Source organism: Exophiala xenobiotica (genome assembly GCF_000835505.1).
Source record: "Exophiala xenobiotica strain CBS 118157 unplaced genomic scaffold supercont1.7, whole genome shotgun sequence".
Lineage (NCBI taxonomy): Eukaryota > Fungi > Ascomycota > Eurotiomycetes > Chaetothyriales > Herpotrichiellaceae > Exophiala > Exophiala xenobiotica.
In genome coordinates this window covers 2,205,997-2,218,228 of record NW_013562488.1, presented here as the reverse complement: position 1 = coordinate 2,218,228, position 12,232 = coordinate 2,205,997, and the positions used below count along the sequence as shown (strand labels likewise).

The following is a 12,232-nucleotide window of genomic DNA, read 5'->3' as shown; positions in this document are numbered from 1 at the left end:
GGTCTTTGCGGACTGGCCTAGTGGTTTCATGGTGCGCTCGTTCGCCAGTCATTGATGGTAGGTCCTTTGTCGGTTCAGTCGGCACGCAGATACTGTGCTCCTTGAGGTATGCCAGGACCAAAGCTCATGCGATCCTCTGCGGGGGTATGCATGGCTGTCCGTACTTGGATCTGTCTTGCCCGTAGTCCGGAAATGGACGAACGACGGGAAAGATGCAAAGATGCGTACTAGACAACGCAGCGCGGAGATGACTGATGGCTATCCTCAGAAACCACACTCTCTTCTCGTGGCTGCCGGGAATATCGACCCTTGATCATCTCGAACTTCCGTGCTACAGATCGGACAGAGCTCAGTCTATCGCAAACACGTGCTGCCATGTCCCTCATTACGGCCCACGATGCGTCCGTGTTATTGCAACCCTCGTTCAGCGTTGTTGCGACTGTGACTCAACAGGACCCGACAGTTGCTGATTCGTCGTGAGACATTACATGCAACAACGCCCTCAAGCGTCCAACATACCTCGGTACCTCCATGTTGTAATTCGTCCAAATCTGTGCCACCTCTTGTGCCTCTCATAGTATTGGAGCTCGGTCAAAGCGATGCCCTTTAGCATCGGGTGAAAGATGCGTAGACTTCTTATGCTTGCCCATTTCGCCTGCTCCGCATTGCGACCTATCTCATGATCGGTCGTGGCCGTACGCGGAAAAAGAAAAACCTCAGAGCTGCGAGAGAGTAGATCCGTAATGGGCGACAGTCGAAAACACACTGGCTTCTTGGATGCCATATCCGAGGATGACCGATCATTGGCTGAAGAGTCCGATTGATTTATGACTCAATGCAGTCGACAAAGTATCTAGCGACATGACACTGTTGTCAACTCTTGCTCTGGGAGTCGATCGTGGCATACGCCACTCAGCTGTTCAAGACCTCATTCTGGGCCATCAGCATATGGACTTGCTGGGCCAGAAGTACAAACAAGGGTCGGCCCATATTCTAGTACTCAACAACAAAGTCGGGATCAACTCTAGCCATTCTGTGCTGGTGCACAACTACTTCGCCGCGAACATCAGCAGGGTGCTAGCTTCATCCTACCAGGAGCGTCTCTCCCTTTGGCTCGCAAGAGACGCACGTCAAGCTTGCACGGCGATACCACTACCCAGAATTTGTTCTTGTATCTGTTAGTCGAACGCTCGAGAAGCACGTACTGGGACCATGTCACCGACAGCACATGTACCACTGGACTCAACCTCACCTCCTCCTCCAAACACAATCAAGTACATCATCAAGCCCATAACATCCGAATCTGACATTCCAACGCTGTCATACCTTTCAGACCTCGCCCTGAAACCCGATGGCTTCCACGCGTACCGGGAGCGCTACGCTCCGCTGAACGTGTACGATGACTGCTTCGACAAATTGACCAAAGCCTTCCGCAACACAAGAGCCCAGAGTGCTCTCTTCAAAGTTGTGCTGGTTCCAAACTCAGACGATGGAGAGGTCGAGGAGACCATCATCGGCTTCTCGCAGTGGAAGCTCGGGTACGCAGAGGTGCCGAAAGTTGATCCTTTTGCAGTCAAAAGAAAACCTCGCGAGGACGCCGTTGTTGAGCAGAGCATGTCTGGTGTAGTGGTCGCTGAATCGAGTGTTGAAGGAGAACCGCCCAGGATAGAGACTCGCCCGACCAAAGAGGAGAAGCTCAAGCCCAAACCTTTCTATTCTGACCCCTTCGAGGAACTGGCGCGGAAATTGTTCAACTGCTATCTCAGCAACATCCGGGGAAAGAGGCATCTGTGTAAGTTCTGCGCCTCACAGCTCTTGCCCGACTAGTTCCTGTTTCTGCCCCGACCCCTGAGTCGCCCCTGCCGGTGGATGTGAATCTGTCTGACCCCAGTCTTCCATTTCTTGCAGATCTGCATCGATTGATCGTCCACCCGACCTATCAACGTCAAGGAATCGGACAAAAGTTGATAGAATGTTGTACGGAGGTTGCGGACCGCGAAAATGTCGTGAGTTGGCTGTTTGCTCGACCTGCCGGGTCGGAGTTGTACAAGAGGAACGGTTGGAAACCCTTGGACATTATAGAGATCGACGTGCCAGACTTGGAAGTGGAACCCATGCTTCCGATGCTAAGGCTGCCTGGTCATCGAAAGGGAGGGTGACACAGCCTTTTAACGACACTGCATAGATTCCAACTATTCGTTGGATGCCTATGGCACAAGCCCATGTTGCCCGCACGAAGCGACACATTGTCAACGTGTCCCAGGTCGAACACCGTGGTTCTGCTGGCTGCGGAAAGAAACGAAGAGGGAGAAAGGCAGCCACTGCTGGGGGGAGTTCGACGAGGAGCACATAAACCTCGAATAGCACTTCCATAGGTAGTCGGTAGGGCCGCAGCCGTTGCTCGCCAAGCGATCTGTAGCTTTCCCACTGACTACTCTCACTTTCTCTTGTTAGCCGACGTGACACTGCTCGAAGCCTTGAATGTTTCGTGAATCTCGTCGTACGCCACGTATAGCACCCAGAACGGTACGAAGACCCCTATCATGTTATTAGTATTATCCTGTTGGAAGACCGACTGACACATACACAGCATATTGAAGAATACCAGGTACAGCCACAGATAGACCGGGTCGTCGCCAGCTAGACTATGATTGCCACTGAGCCACTCAGGTGCGAATGTATAGAAGCCGCCCACCAACTCAAGGGTTGCAACCACGATCGCGACAAACCACAGCCGTGCCTCATGTTGACCTTTCAGCGCGGCTTCTTTCCCGTTGGCAATCTTTGCTATTAGGTAGCAGATGTATACCGCTCCTGGCCCATCGAGAAACACGGTAATCAGCTCGATGGAGATGACCATGAGATCTGCTCCTCCCCATCTTGAATCCGCTTTGGCATATTCTGCCCAGAGACGAGCCATGGGTCCAGAGGAGTAGAAGGCTCCATATCTGCGGTCAGGTCTATCGAAAAGCACCAGTGTTTGACTACCACCTCTTGATGGCTCTGAGCCTTCTGTCACGGCTAATTGGATATAGGAGAAGAAACAGTGGTACAGGAAGCTTCCTTCGATGAGGAAATGGGTAAGGAAATCTAGAGAACAACAAGGGTCAGCATATCTGAACGGACATGTCTGCAGAGTCAGTCACATACCATATGCATGCCAGAGGAACAACCAGTAATACTTCCGCGGAGTCGTCGAGGGCAGGACAAAGGCAGCCAGACCTTGAGCTAGGGGCATCAGAGAAAACGCGATCCCGAGAGAGATGACGGTCCCGGTGTCGAGCTTAAACGGAGGCGGCACAGCATTTGCCAGAGTGTCCGCCATACTGGCATGAGATTGTAAGGACGGGGCCAAGCAAGAGAATCGGGATATGAGATTTTGGTTGTGGCCAGAAGAAAGTGTTGATCTTCAAGCTAAGATGGTCCGGGACGGTTCTCTGGCTACGACTGCCGCTTAGGGACGTCGAGGACGTCTCAGCACCACTTTTCCCGCCCGCCTACCGCCTAGCTTTCCCCAGCTTTTTCCTACCTCTTAGGTGCCTCTTGGGTACCTCTTCTGAATGGATGGCAATTGACAGACACCCACCCTCGGCTATTGAATTGCACCCTCAATGGGTCGTGCCTCTTCCCAGTCCCATCAGTCCTTTCACTCAAAAGACTGTTATGGGGCTGACAGCCTACAACCTACCCAACGCATGCGAGTACCAATGCTCTTTTTCCTCGGCTCCTTGGCTGAAAACCTTTCCAGCTGACGAGGCTTCGATCTCAACGATACCTAAGGTATACCAAGACCTTTGCGACTGCGGAAGCTTGGTTGTAACCCCGCATCATCTCAACATGGCACGCGGACAGCATCTTCTCGTCGGATCTGCTCTCAAAACTATGACATCGTCGCTCGATACCGGCGCATGACTCGCTAACGAGGCAACAACCTCTCCTGCGACACTCGGCCCTTTCTGACGGCTCGTCGCCGGTCTCAGTCGTGGTATTCCTCAATGGCCGAGTCCAATGAGGACCATTCTGGAGAACCAGCAACACCCGACTCGCTCCTCCCCTGCGATGCCTGCAGGCGCCGGAAAGTCCGCTGTTCTAAGACCGAGCCATGCCACAGGTGTGTCTCGTCTGGTCTGAGATGTACAAGAGATATTGCCCGGAAAAAGAGGGGACCAAAGAAAGGATCAGGCTCAGTGATTGCTCGGCTAAGGGACGAAGGACACCAGCTATTGCCGCAAGACGGGAGTCTACCAGCATTCGACCTCTCGCAGCTACAATTGCAGATGCCATCGCTGAATAGGACAATCAGCAATGACAGTCCACTTGGATCGCAACTGACCTCTCCTTTGTCATCGCCAACCAACTCAAACCCTGGCGACCCCTTTGGACCAACATCAGATCCCGCCGGCGTGCCTCGATCCGTTCCCAGTCTACAGAATGGCACTGCGTTCGAACCGACCTCGCATACAGCCTTCGCACAAGCAGGCATCCAATTCCCAGCCTCATGGCAAATGCAACCATCGGAACTGCTACAATTCCAAGCACCCATCTCCCCTTCCGACTACATGACCATCAGCGACCTGGCCCAGCAGATCTTCCATGAAGCACCTCTCTCGATGGGGACCGTGCTCCCACCACCTCGATCATCTCAACGCTCTCCGTCCCGCGCATCCACTCCTCTCACCAAACCAATCTCCCTCGACGCTGTGCTCACCAACACCAATGGCGCACCATCACCCGCGACAACAACCAGCTCCCCAATGCCCCTCCTGGGCCCCAAGTTCCTCTACCGAAGCGACTCGCATTCCTCTCCCATCGAACCCCAGATCCAGTCGCTGGCCGCCGAATTTGGCCTCTCTGCGCTTCTCATGTCCCAATGCATCAGCCAATACTTTCGTCATCTATACTCTATCCGTCCCATCATCCACGAACCCAGCTTCCTTTCACGTCTACACTCTCCCAAAGACTTGTCCGTCGAAGAAAAGATTCTCGTCCTCTCCCTCTGCGCCACAACCGTCTTACACGCGGCCCCTCAATCTGACCTTCAACTCGACAAAAAGCTCTCCCTCGGACGGCACTTTGTCGAACTATGTCTTCATCTCCGCCAAGTAGCAGACTGGGCCGAAAACACCACTCTTCTCTCTATCCAGGCATCCTACCACATCGCTGTTGCACTCTTTGAGCTCAAACGCCCTCGAGCCCATGCCTTCTACCTGCGCGAGGCTGTTGGGATGGCCCTCGACCAGGGCCTGCACCTCGAATCAACCTATCACACCATGGACGACGTACGAGCGATATGCTCGCGACGGACAGTGGCCTTACTCTTCATCACCGAACGCGGGCTTGCCATTCTGCGCAACAAGCCCACGCAAATGACGCGCCTCCCGCGCCTGTCGACAGAGTACTTTGATGAGACGGACGGTATCGTGCTCGCCGGCTTTTCGGCCTTGGCCACTCTCTTTTCCATTCTGGACGAGAAATTCGTACGACTCTGGTCCGGCGACCCCAACGGCGAGCCGGTGGATAATATCGCTAGTCTCCAGCACGCGCTGAACGAAATGTCTTTTGATACGCCGCAGGGCAACTTCGCCATGACGGACGTCCAAAGAGCCGACGTGCTCATTACACATCAATGGCTGCGTCTTATTTTCTGGCAGGCGAGCATGCGTCAGGGCCTGATAAGCTACTCGGCCAACAACCCCATCTTCTCAGCTCTATATCCGATTACGATCGCCAAGGACTTGTGCGACTGCGTAGGCCTCGATGACGCCAGTTCGTACGATGCGATCCTCGTGCATGGCATGGGAATTTTCGAAAAAATCTTCGAGGTCGCGTACACGCTCATGGATGCATTGACGATTGCGAATCAGAATTGGAGTGAAAGTTGGGAACTTCGATGTTTGTTCAATGTGCTGAGCGCGAGTCCGAATAGCCAGAGTACGTATGTGAAGATGCTGAGGACTAAGCTTGAGAGTGAGAGAAGTCCGCCGCAGAGTCCGCCTTTGAATAGCTAGCGCAGTACGTTACAATGGATTGGGTGGTGATCTGGTACGGATATGGCTGAAGGTGGCGCGCGGTATGGTTACAGTATATAATCGGTCTATTTATTGTACATACGGCCTGGATAGGAAGATGAGAGATGTATTTGAGGTGCTATACGACCAGGAAATACCCGTGTTGAAATGTCCACCATGCTTTGGGAGGATTGGTTTCATCGTTCTCCTGATCTAAGATACAGTCTCACTTGATTCTGCTCTTTCACCCACCGGCGTTCATCCACCATCAACTGCCAAAATTGCGCCAGCAACAGAGATCGCCATGTTTTCAGCGAGAAAGACACGAATATCAACTACCTCGTCAGACTGACTGGCCAACCCGGTTCATCGGATATTCGCACAAGGGCGTTCGTCTCCAGCCAAGCCCTGACTTCTGGCTTCGGGTTTGTCATCGGCGAATTTGAAAACAATAGGCAAGATATCGTTCAGGCGAATCCGGTCTACAGCATCGTCGATCGCATCGGAGGCGCGTTATCGTTAACACACCCTGCTTTTGCGCCACTGCACACCCTGGAAATATGGACATCGTATACAGTGCCAGGGCGGAGGGGTTGTTGACGAACGAATCCCACGCTGGACGCGGTAAGGCGGGATGTGGGTATCTGGATATCTGAATAATCTGCTGAGTCGAGTCCTTGAAAACACATGATCTTATCAAGCATGGCCTCGCGCGAGCAGGCCACTGCCTCTCTGATGTTGAGGACAGACGATTCATGTGCAGTCGGACGGCCCCGAATGCAAGGGCTGTGGCGCAGTCACCTCATAATTCAAGTCGAAACGACGTTCGATAGAGAAGAGCCTAGTAGGAGTTGTTGGTCAATGTTGACATACTGTACCAAAGGCGGCACTAGTGGTTTAAGCGACGCCTGGAACATCAACTTTCTCAGCCATGAGAACTCCGTTGTTGCAGAGACGAGATTCGATAGGGTTCAAATGATTTCCGTCCGTGGTCAAAGGTGGTGTGTCTGAGAGGAGAGCCACCTGTCTGAATCATGAAATATCGTGTCATAATGCCGCACATAAGAATACCGAGATGCCAGCTTGTGCATATAATGTGTGTGCAGCTGTCAGCTCCTCGTATACTGATCTGGCTGCGTCTGCTTCCCCGTGGATGATAAGGCCAAGAATGGTGCCAGAACTTCATCCGCATCCGCCCATTTCAGCTCAGGGCAAGAACTCAACTCTGCCAGAGACCGAAGCGCCTGCGTGCTGGGGATGGACGAGGCTCTTGGGATACCGTTCGAAGCGATCTTCCGCTCAGAAGAAATCGTCGTCGTCATCATGTCTGCGCGCTGGTTGCATAGGCGTTTGTCGTTTCGGCGCTGACAACTGTCGACCCAGCGTTCCGGTAAAATCTTTGATGGTTTGACTCATAGAGCCGCATCCTCTGTCAGTATATGCATCTAATGCTTGTGGCATCCACTGCTTCAGTGTTTCGCTGCGGTTATAATTGCTAGGGTGGGTCGATAAGAACTGAGGGGGCTCATACTGCTCGGCTTTTCTCATTCGTTCCCAAAAGCCAACAGCCTCCCTAGGATCATAGCAAGCTTCAGCCATCATCAGAAGTCCAATGTGATCAGCTTCGGTCTCCTGAGTCCTCGAGTGGGGAAGTTCCAAGAGCAGACTGACGACGGAGGATGAGGCACCACTCCCCAGGTCAAAGACTAACTGGAGGAGAATGGAGGCAATGGATAACGGTAATTGGCTTGACATCCTTTCAGCCGCATGATGCGCGACGTTGTGAGCGATCTCATGCCCGAGAACAGAAGCAATACCTGACTCGGTTTGACAGATGGGAAGGATGCCAGTGAAGACGAAAACTTTCCCTCCTGGCACAACAAATGCGTTCTTCTGGGTAGCGTCATCAATAACATGGACCTGCCAGTCATCGCCTGCTAGTCCACGCGTTGTTGGCAGTAGGCGTTCGACGACACGAGCCACCAGCTCGGTATATGGATGGTTAGGTGGGAGTATCTTGCCGCCGAATTCTTGCAGCAGTGCTTGATATTGTTGCGGGCCTCCCGCTAGTGATTTCTCGGTTTCTGGGGAGTAAATATTGAAACGTCGGCGATGTGTAATAGGAACCTCCTCCAGATTGTACACATAAAACGCTCCGCTGCCCACGCCGACAGCCAGGATTTTATTTGGGTGGTTTCTCCAAAGGTATTGCACCCTGCGCACTGGACCGAACCGGCTCCATTGTTGCTGCCGACCACTCTTGTCTGCGAACTGTGTGTACCGTGGTCTGTTTGTGAAAGGACGGGACCGAGGAATGGATCTGAAGAGAATGGGCGACACAGGAAGCGAGCGGACCGATCTTGCAGCTGGCCTGAACCCAAGTCTCGCGGCCAACATGGCTGGCTCAGGGAGCTCTAGAGGTATGGAAGTCTGTAGCGCTCGACTAGAAGAGGGAGGGCGAGGTGTAAGGAAGCGAGAAGGCGAAGAAAGCGCAGGAGGAGATGCAGAAGTACAGATAGCTCGTAGTTCTGGTTGCCTTCAAGTCTTGAGTCTTGTAGCCAAATAAATGGACGTCATTTTGACCCCAGAATATCAGAATTTCGGAGATCCATCCGCATCTCACCAGGAACTCGCCCATACATTCTTTCTCTCAATTCACGATCAAACTGCCAAAGACAATCAACCCCACGCACTTCCGTCACCATGTCCCTGGTGACATATTCTGATTCAGAAGCGTCCGATGACGAAAAGCCTCAGTTCAAAGCCGCACCACCGAATCCTTCGACTGCGCCCACAAACAGCAGTTTTACAGTCAACAAAGCAAATCCGAGAAAGATTCAAGTCAAACTACATGACACTCCTAGTAACGGCGACACCGATGGCGAACCAGCGGCCAAAAGACCACGCGTTGGAGCTGGGGCCTTCAGTGGCTTCAACGCACTGCTTCCTCCCCCAAAACGGGATGCAGACATAAAGACAACCCCGAAGCCAGCCGCCAGGAAAGTGTTCAGTCTCAAGACAGGTGCCGAGCCAGGATTCAGTCGAGAGGCGGATGCGGAAATGCGGCAATTCTTTGCTGAACAAGACACCGGCGATCAGGATGATACAATACCTTCAGTCACTAAGAAAAGCGTGGGTGTCGAGGAAAACGGATCAATAGCACAGCCACCAAAAGGCAATGCATTCATGTTCAAACCTCTCTCAGTGGCTCGGAACAACAAAAAACCAAAGCGGAAAGCAGATACTGCAAAAATTGTTGTCCCGAAGGGTGCTGATGGCCTGACAACGTCTTCCCCAAGTGTTGTCCGGCCGCCGGCAGTTGATGTAACTGCACCTGCTCCAGCACCCAAGAAAGTCAGCCTATTTGGTATGGGTACCGACGCTGTACCTGAAGTCGTCTCTGAGCAGCCAGACGAAGAAGACGAGATCGTGGAAGTCCTAGACGAGCCGGAGCCGGCCTTCGACAATTTCTCATCTACATCAAACGCAGTACCTTCAGCGAGCTCTGCAGCTAATCAAGGCCAATCCCTGGACTCAATCGCCTCAGATCTAGGTCTCTCCAAAGCCGACCGCCGACAACTCTTCGGCCGGCGAGGAGACTCTGGAGGAACAGCCATCAACGTCTTCAACTTCAACACAGACCAGGAATATGCAGCCAATGAAGAACTACGAGCGAGTGGCGAACAGGTGCAGCATAATCCTGTTCGCGGCATCGCTCCGGGCAAACATAGTCTCAAACAACTACTTAGCGCCGCCACGACTCAAAAAGACGCCCTAGAAGAGAGCTTCGCTACTGGGCGAAAGAACAAGAAGGAAGCTGGATCAAAATATGGTTGGTAATGGTAATCGACCGTATCGAGCAGGCTTTGACCTCATGACAACCGTCTCATAATACATACACATCTTATCGGCCACCTCCTCGGCGACGACTGAACTCTCTGTCTCCTTGCTTCAACGGTCTTCGTGCTTTCCAATCCGGACACCAAGACGTTGCGATCTGGACGCGTTCAATCCTCACAATAGGCTTACTCGTCGCCATGCAACATCTCTTCATCGTGCTCTTCATCTTCTTCTCGATCGACGTCGTCCCCGACCTGTTCTTCATCTCCATCTTCAGCATCGACATCGTCCCCGTCCTCTTCTTCTTCTTCATCTGCACTCGAACTGGCGACCTCCTCATCCTCACTTTCGTTCTGCCCTCCCTGTTCAACTGCATCCGCCGCCCGTCTCACTGGCGCATCGAGCTGCCCAATGACTGTTTCGGAGGTGCAGTCTCCATGTGGTGGGTTGGCATTGAGGCCCCCATCAGACGTATACACATCATGGGGACCCCAATTCATTTCCGGAAAGCGCGCCGGAGACTGGCCGCCCATGCTGTTTGTCATGTTGTTCGTTGCAGTGATGATGGGCGTCATGATCATCGCAGGGTTTATTGCTGGCTGGAATGTCAAACTTCCATCTGGCAAAAGACGGAACTCCTGTCGAGCGATTTCGACGACATTAGTCGACATGAACATTGGAGGAGGCATTAGGTCATGCGAGAGGCCTCCTTGACGAGGTGCATTGCGCTGTGGAATAGGAGAGCGATTTCGACGACGAGCCATCGCGTTGGAATGGTTCAAGTCCAACGCTATCCGTGGCTGAGGGTCCAGGTTGCTCTGGCTTGGTGCTGGCTGGTCTGGGTGTCCTGATGCTCGGAGAGGGAGACAGTGGGCTTGAGAAGCTTGAAACCCAGCCGCTTGACTGGTATGGCACTGTAAGCCGACGCCTTGAGCCTGAATACCCGTCATGCCTTGCACGACTTGCATCTGTGGTGGCATATATTGTTGTCGGGTGGCCATTGAAGGGATTGGCTGCATCGCATGTGGTGCAAGTGGATGTATTATTGCATTTGGAGCGCCTGCAAGAGTGTTGCTGGGATTGTTGCCCGCTTGCTCGCGTGCATCAGCAGCAGCAGCAGCAATATGAGCCTGTCGCATGCGGGACAGGTGATGGCTTAGCTCTCGTACGTACAATGGAGGAGTAAGTCGAGCAGGTTGTGCTGTTGTGGAAGGAGACGCCGTGGCAGCCGATGTATTCATGTTGCTGTTGTTGTTATCGCCATTCTGTTGACCTCCAGCGCCAGAAGCCGTGTCCGTCTGTTGTCTCCTCATATCTTCGAGCTGTCGTCGGGTTGGATTGCCTTGTGGATACACGCAATCGTACTTGTGGTGTCTACTGCTAACGCAGTACCCGCATACAGGTCTTACTCCGTCGCACTTCTTCTTGTGGATGATACACCGCACACAGCGGTTTCCCGAGGCAGTGGACCTCGCGTACACCTTGTGAGGAGGTTGCGGTGCTTGCGGTGCTTGAGGAGGATCGTTCCCGCGCTGATCACCGCCGTCGCCACTGGTGTTGGTGCTAGTTGCGAAGGAGGCAAAGGAGGAAGAGCAAGAGGAGGGGAAGGAGTTGCCAGTTCCAGAGTTTGAGAGATCCAGCGCGCTTTGAGCCATAAAGGCGAGAGATGCCTTGTTTGACACGGCAGGATGTGAAGACGAGATGTCCTTGTGGCCAATCAGGCTGTCCAAGGCTGGCGCATCAGGGGCCGCACGGCCACCACGCTCATCACTCTGGCCATTCATTGTTTACATCGATGATGTCGCGAGCAGAAGGAAGAATTAGGACGAACGAAACCACGACTCGGATGGTGAAAGGAAAAAGGGTGTGAGAAAGTCGCGATTGAATTTACTGCTGCAGTGCTATGTTTTGGTTCTCCGTTCCTTTCTGCCACACCGGGACGGCCAGCGCGGTCAAGGCAGTGAGAGTGACTACACAGGTCACGGGCATTTTTCTTCACCGCACACGCGGCATGCTGGACGAGAGGACTCCCATAGAAAGCCAGCTGACTGTGCACGAAGAGGTGTGTACAACGGGCACCAAGTAGTCCATGATGCCGACGCAAGGCGTTGGAAAGCAACCTGTATTTCTCAGAGATATGATGCTTTTTTTTTCGGCCGGGAAACCACTTCTCCAGGGAAGTCACTTAACGTCAGCCAGACCTCTCAGCTCAAGATGGTATCCGGATTCTCCTTATGCCTAGGCCAGAACCTAGCCTCGATTTCAGGTGTACAATCAATACCGGGCACCGAAAAGGCAATCCGCTTGTTTACGATTTAAGACACGGCCTGTGTTCTCCAAGGGCGATAAAGCACTATTCAACCTTTGAGCTTTTCACTTGAGGA

The 12,232-nt window shown here is 53.0% G+C and overlaps 6 protein-coding genes across 6 annotated transcripts; 3 read left to right on the top strand and 3 right to left on the bottom strand.

The window, feature by feature from the left end:
• Nucleotides 1-906: 906 nt before the first annotated feature.
• PV05_11508 (uncharacterized protein) lies at nucleotides 907-1,882 on the top strand. The gene has a single exon (XM_013454997.1). The coding sequence runs from the start codon at nucleotides 1,213-1,215 to the stop codon at nucleotides 1,825-1,827; it is 615 nt and encodes a 204-aa protein (XP_013310451.1). The 5' UTR covers nucleotides 907-1,212; the 3' UTR covers nucleotides 1,828-1,882.
• PV05_11507 (uncharacterized protein) lies at nucleotides 1,012-3,370 on the bottom strand. Its single transcript, XM_013454996.1, has 3 exons — nucleotides 3,151-3,370; nucleotides 2,587-3,090; nucleotides 1,012-2,538 (listed from the first exon to the last, which is right to left on the bottom strand). Exons 1-3 carry the CDS (start codon nucleotides 3,323-3,325, stop codon nucleotides 2,438-2,440), a joined length of 780 nt encoding a protein of 259 aa, XP_013310450.1. The 5' UTR covers nucleotides 3,326-3,370; the 3' UTR covers nucleotides 1,012-2,437.
• A 297-nt stretch (nucleotides 3,371-3,667) lies between these two features.
• Nucleotides 3,668-6,655, top strand: PV05_11506 (uncharacterized protein). Its single transcript, XM_013454995.1, has one exon. The coding sequence runs from the start codon at nucleotides 3,996-3,998 to the stop codon at nucleotides 6,006-6,008; it is 2,013 nt and encodes a 670-aa protein (XP_013310449.1). The 5' UTR covers nucleotides 3,668-3,995; the 3' UTR covers nucleotides 6,009-6,655.
• Nucleotides 6,093-8,534, bottom strand: PV05_11505 (uncharacterized protein). The gene has a single exon (XM_013454994.1). It carries the CDS (start codon nucleotides 8,403-8,405, stop codon nucleotides 7,308-7,310), a length of 1,098 nt encoding a protein of 365 aa, XP_013310448.1. The 5' UTR covers nucleotides 8,406-8,534; the 3' UTR covers nucleotides 6,093-7,307.
• Nucleotides 8,535-8,630: 96 nt separating this feature from the next.
• On the top strand, nucleotides 8,631-12,230 carry PV05_11503 (uncharacterized protein). Its single transcript, XM_013454992.1, has one exon. It carries the CDS (start codon nucleotides 8,712-8,714, stop codon nucleotides 9,846-9,848), a length of 1,137 nt encoding a protein of 378 aa, XP_013310446.1. The 5' UTR covers nucleotides 8,631-8,711; the 3' UTR covers nucleotides 9,849-12,230.
• On the bottom strand, nucleotides 10,034-11,632 carry PV05_11504 (uncharacterized protein; the record flags this gene model as incomplete). The annotated part of the gene is made up of 1 exon (XM_013454993.1): nucleotides 10,034-11,632. The coding sequence occupies one exon, from the start codon at nucleotides 11,630-11,632 to the stop codon at nucleotides 10,034-10,036; it is 1,599 nt and encodes a 532-aa protein (XP_013310447.1).
• Nucleotides 12,231-12,232: the final 2 nt, after the last annotated feature.

Bases quoted from the DNA above. Each gene is read 5' to 3' on its own strand.
- PV05_11507 (XM_013454996.1), bottom strand. From the start codon at position 3,325: ATGGCGGACACTCTGGCAAATGCTGTGCCGCCTCCGTTTAAGCTCGAC. The intron at 3,091-3,150 runs GTATGTGACTGA...GTTGTTCTCTAG, and splicing joins GTTCCTCTGGCATGCATATG to ATTTCCTTACCCATTTCCTC. The intron at 2,539-2,586 runs GTATGTGTCAGT...ATAACATGATAG, and splicing joins GGTATTCTTCAATATGCTGT to GGGTCTTCGTACCGTTCTGG.
- PV05_11503 (XM_013454992.1), top strand. From the start codon at position 8,712: ATGTCCCTGGTGACATATTCTGATTCAGAAGCGTCCGATGACGAAAAG.
- PV05_11506 (XM_013454995.1), top strand. From the start codon at position 3,996: ATGGCCGAGTCCAATGAGGACCATTCTGGAGAACCAGCAACACCCGAC.
- PV05_11505 (XM_013454994.1), bottom strand. From the start codon at position 8,405: ATGTTGGCCGCGAGACTTGGGTTCAGGCCAGCTGCAAGATCGGTCCGC.
- PV05_11508 (XM_013454997.1), top strand. From the start codon at position 1,213: ATGTCACCGACAGCACATGTACCACTGGACTCAACCTCACCTCCTCCT.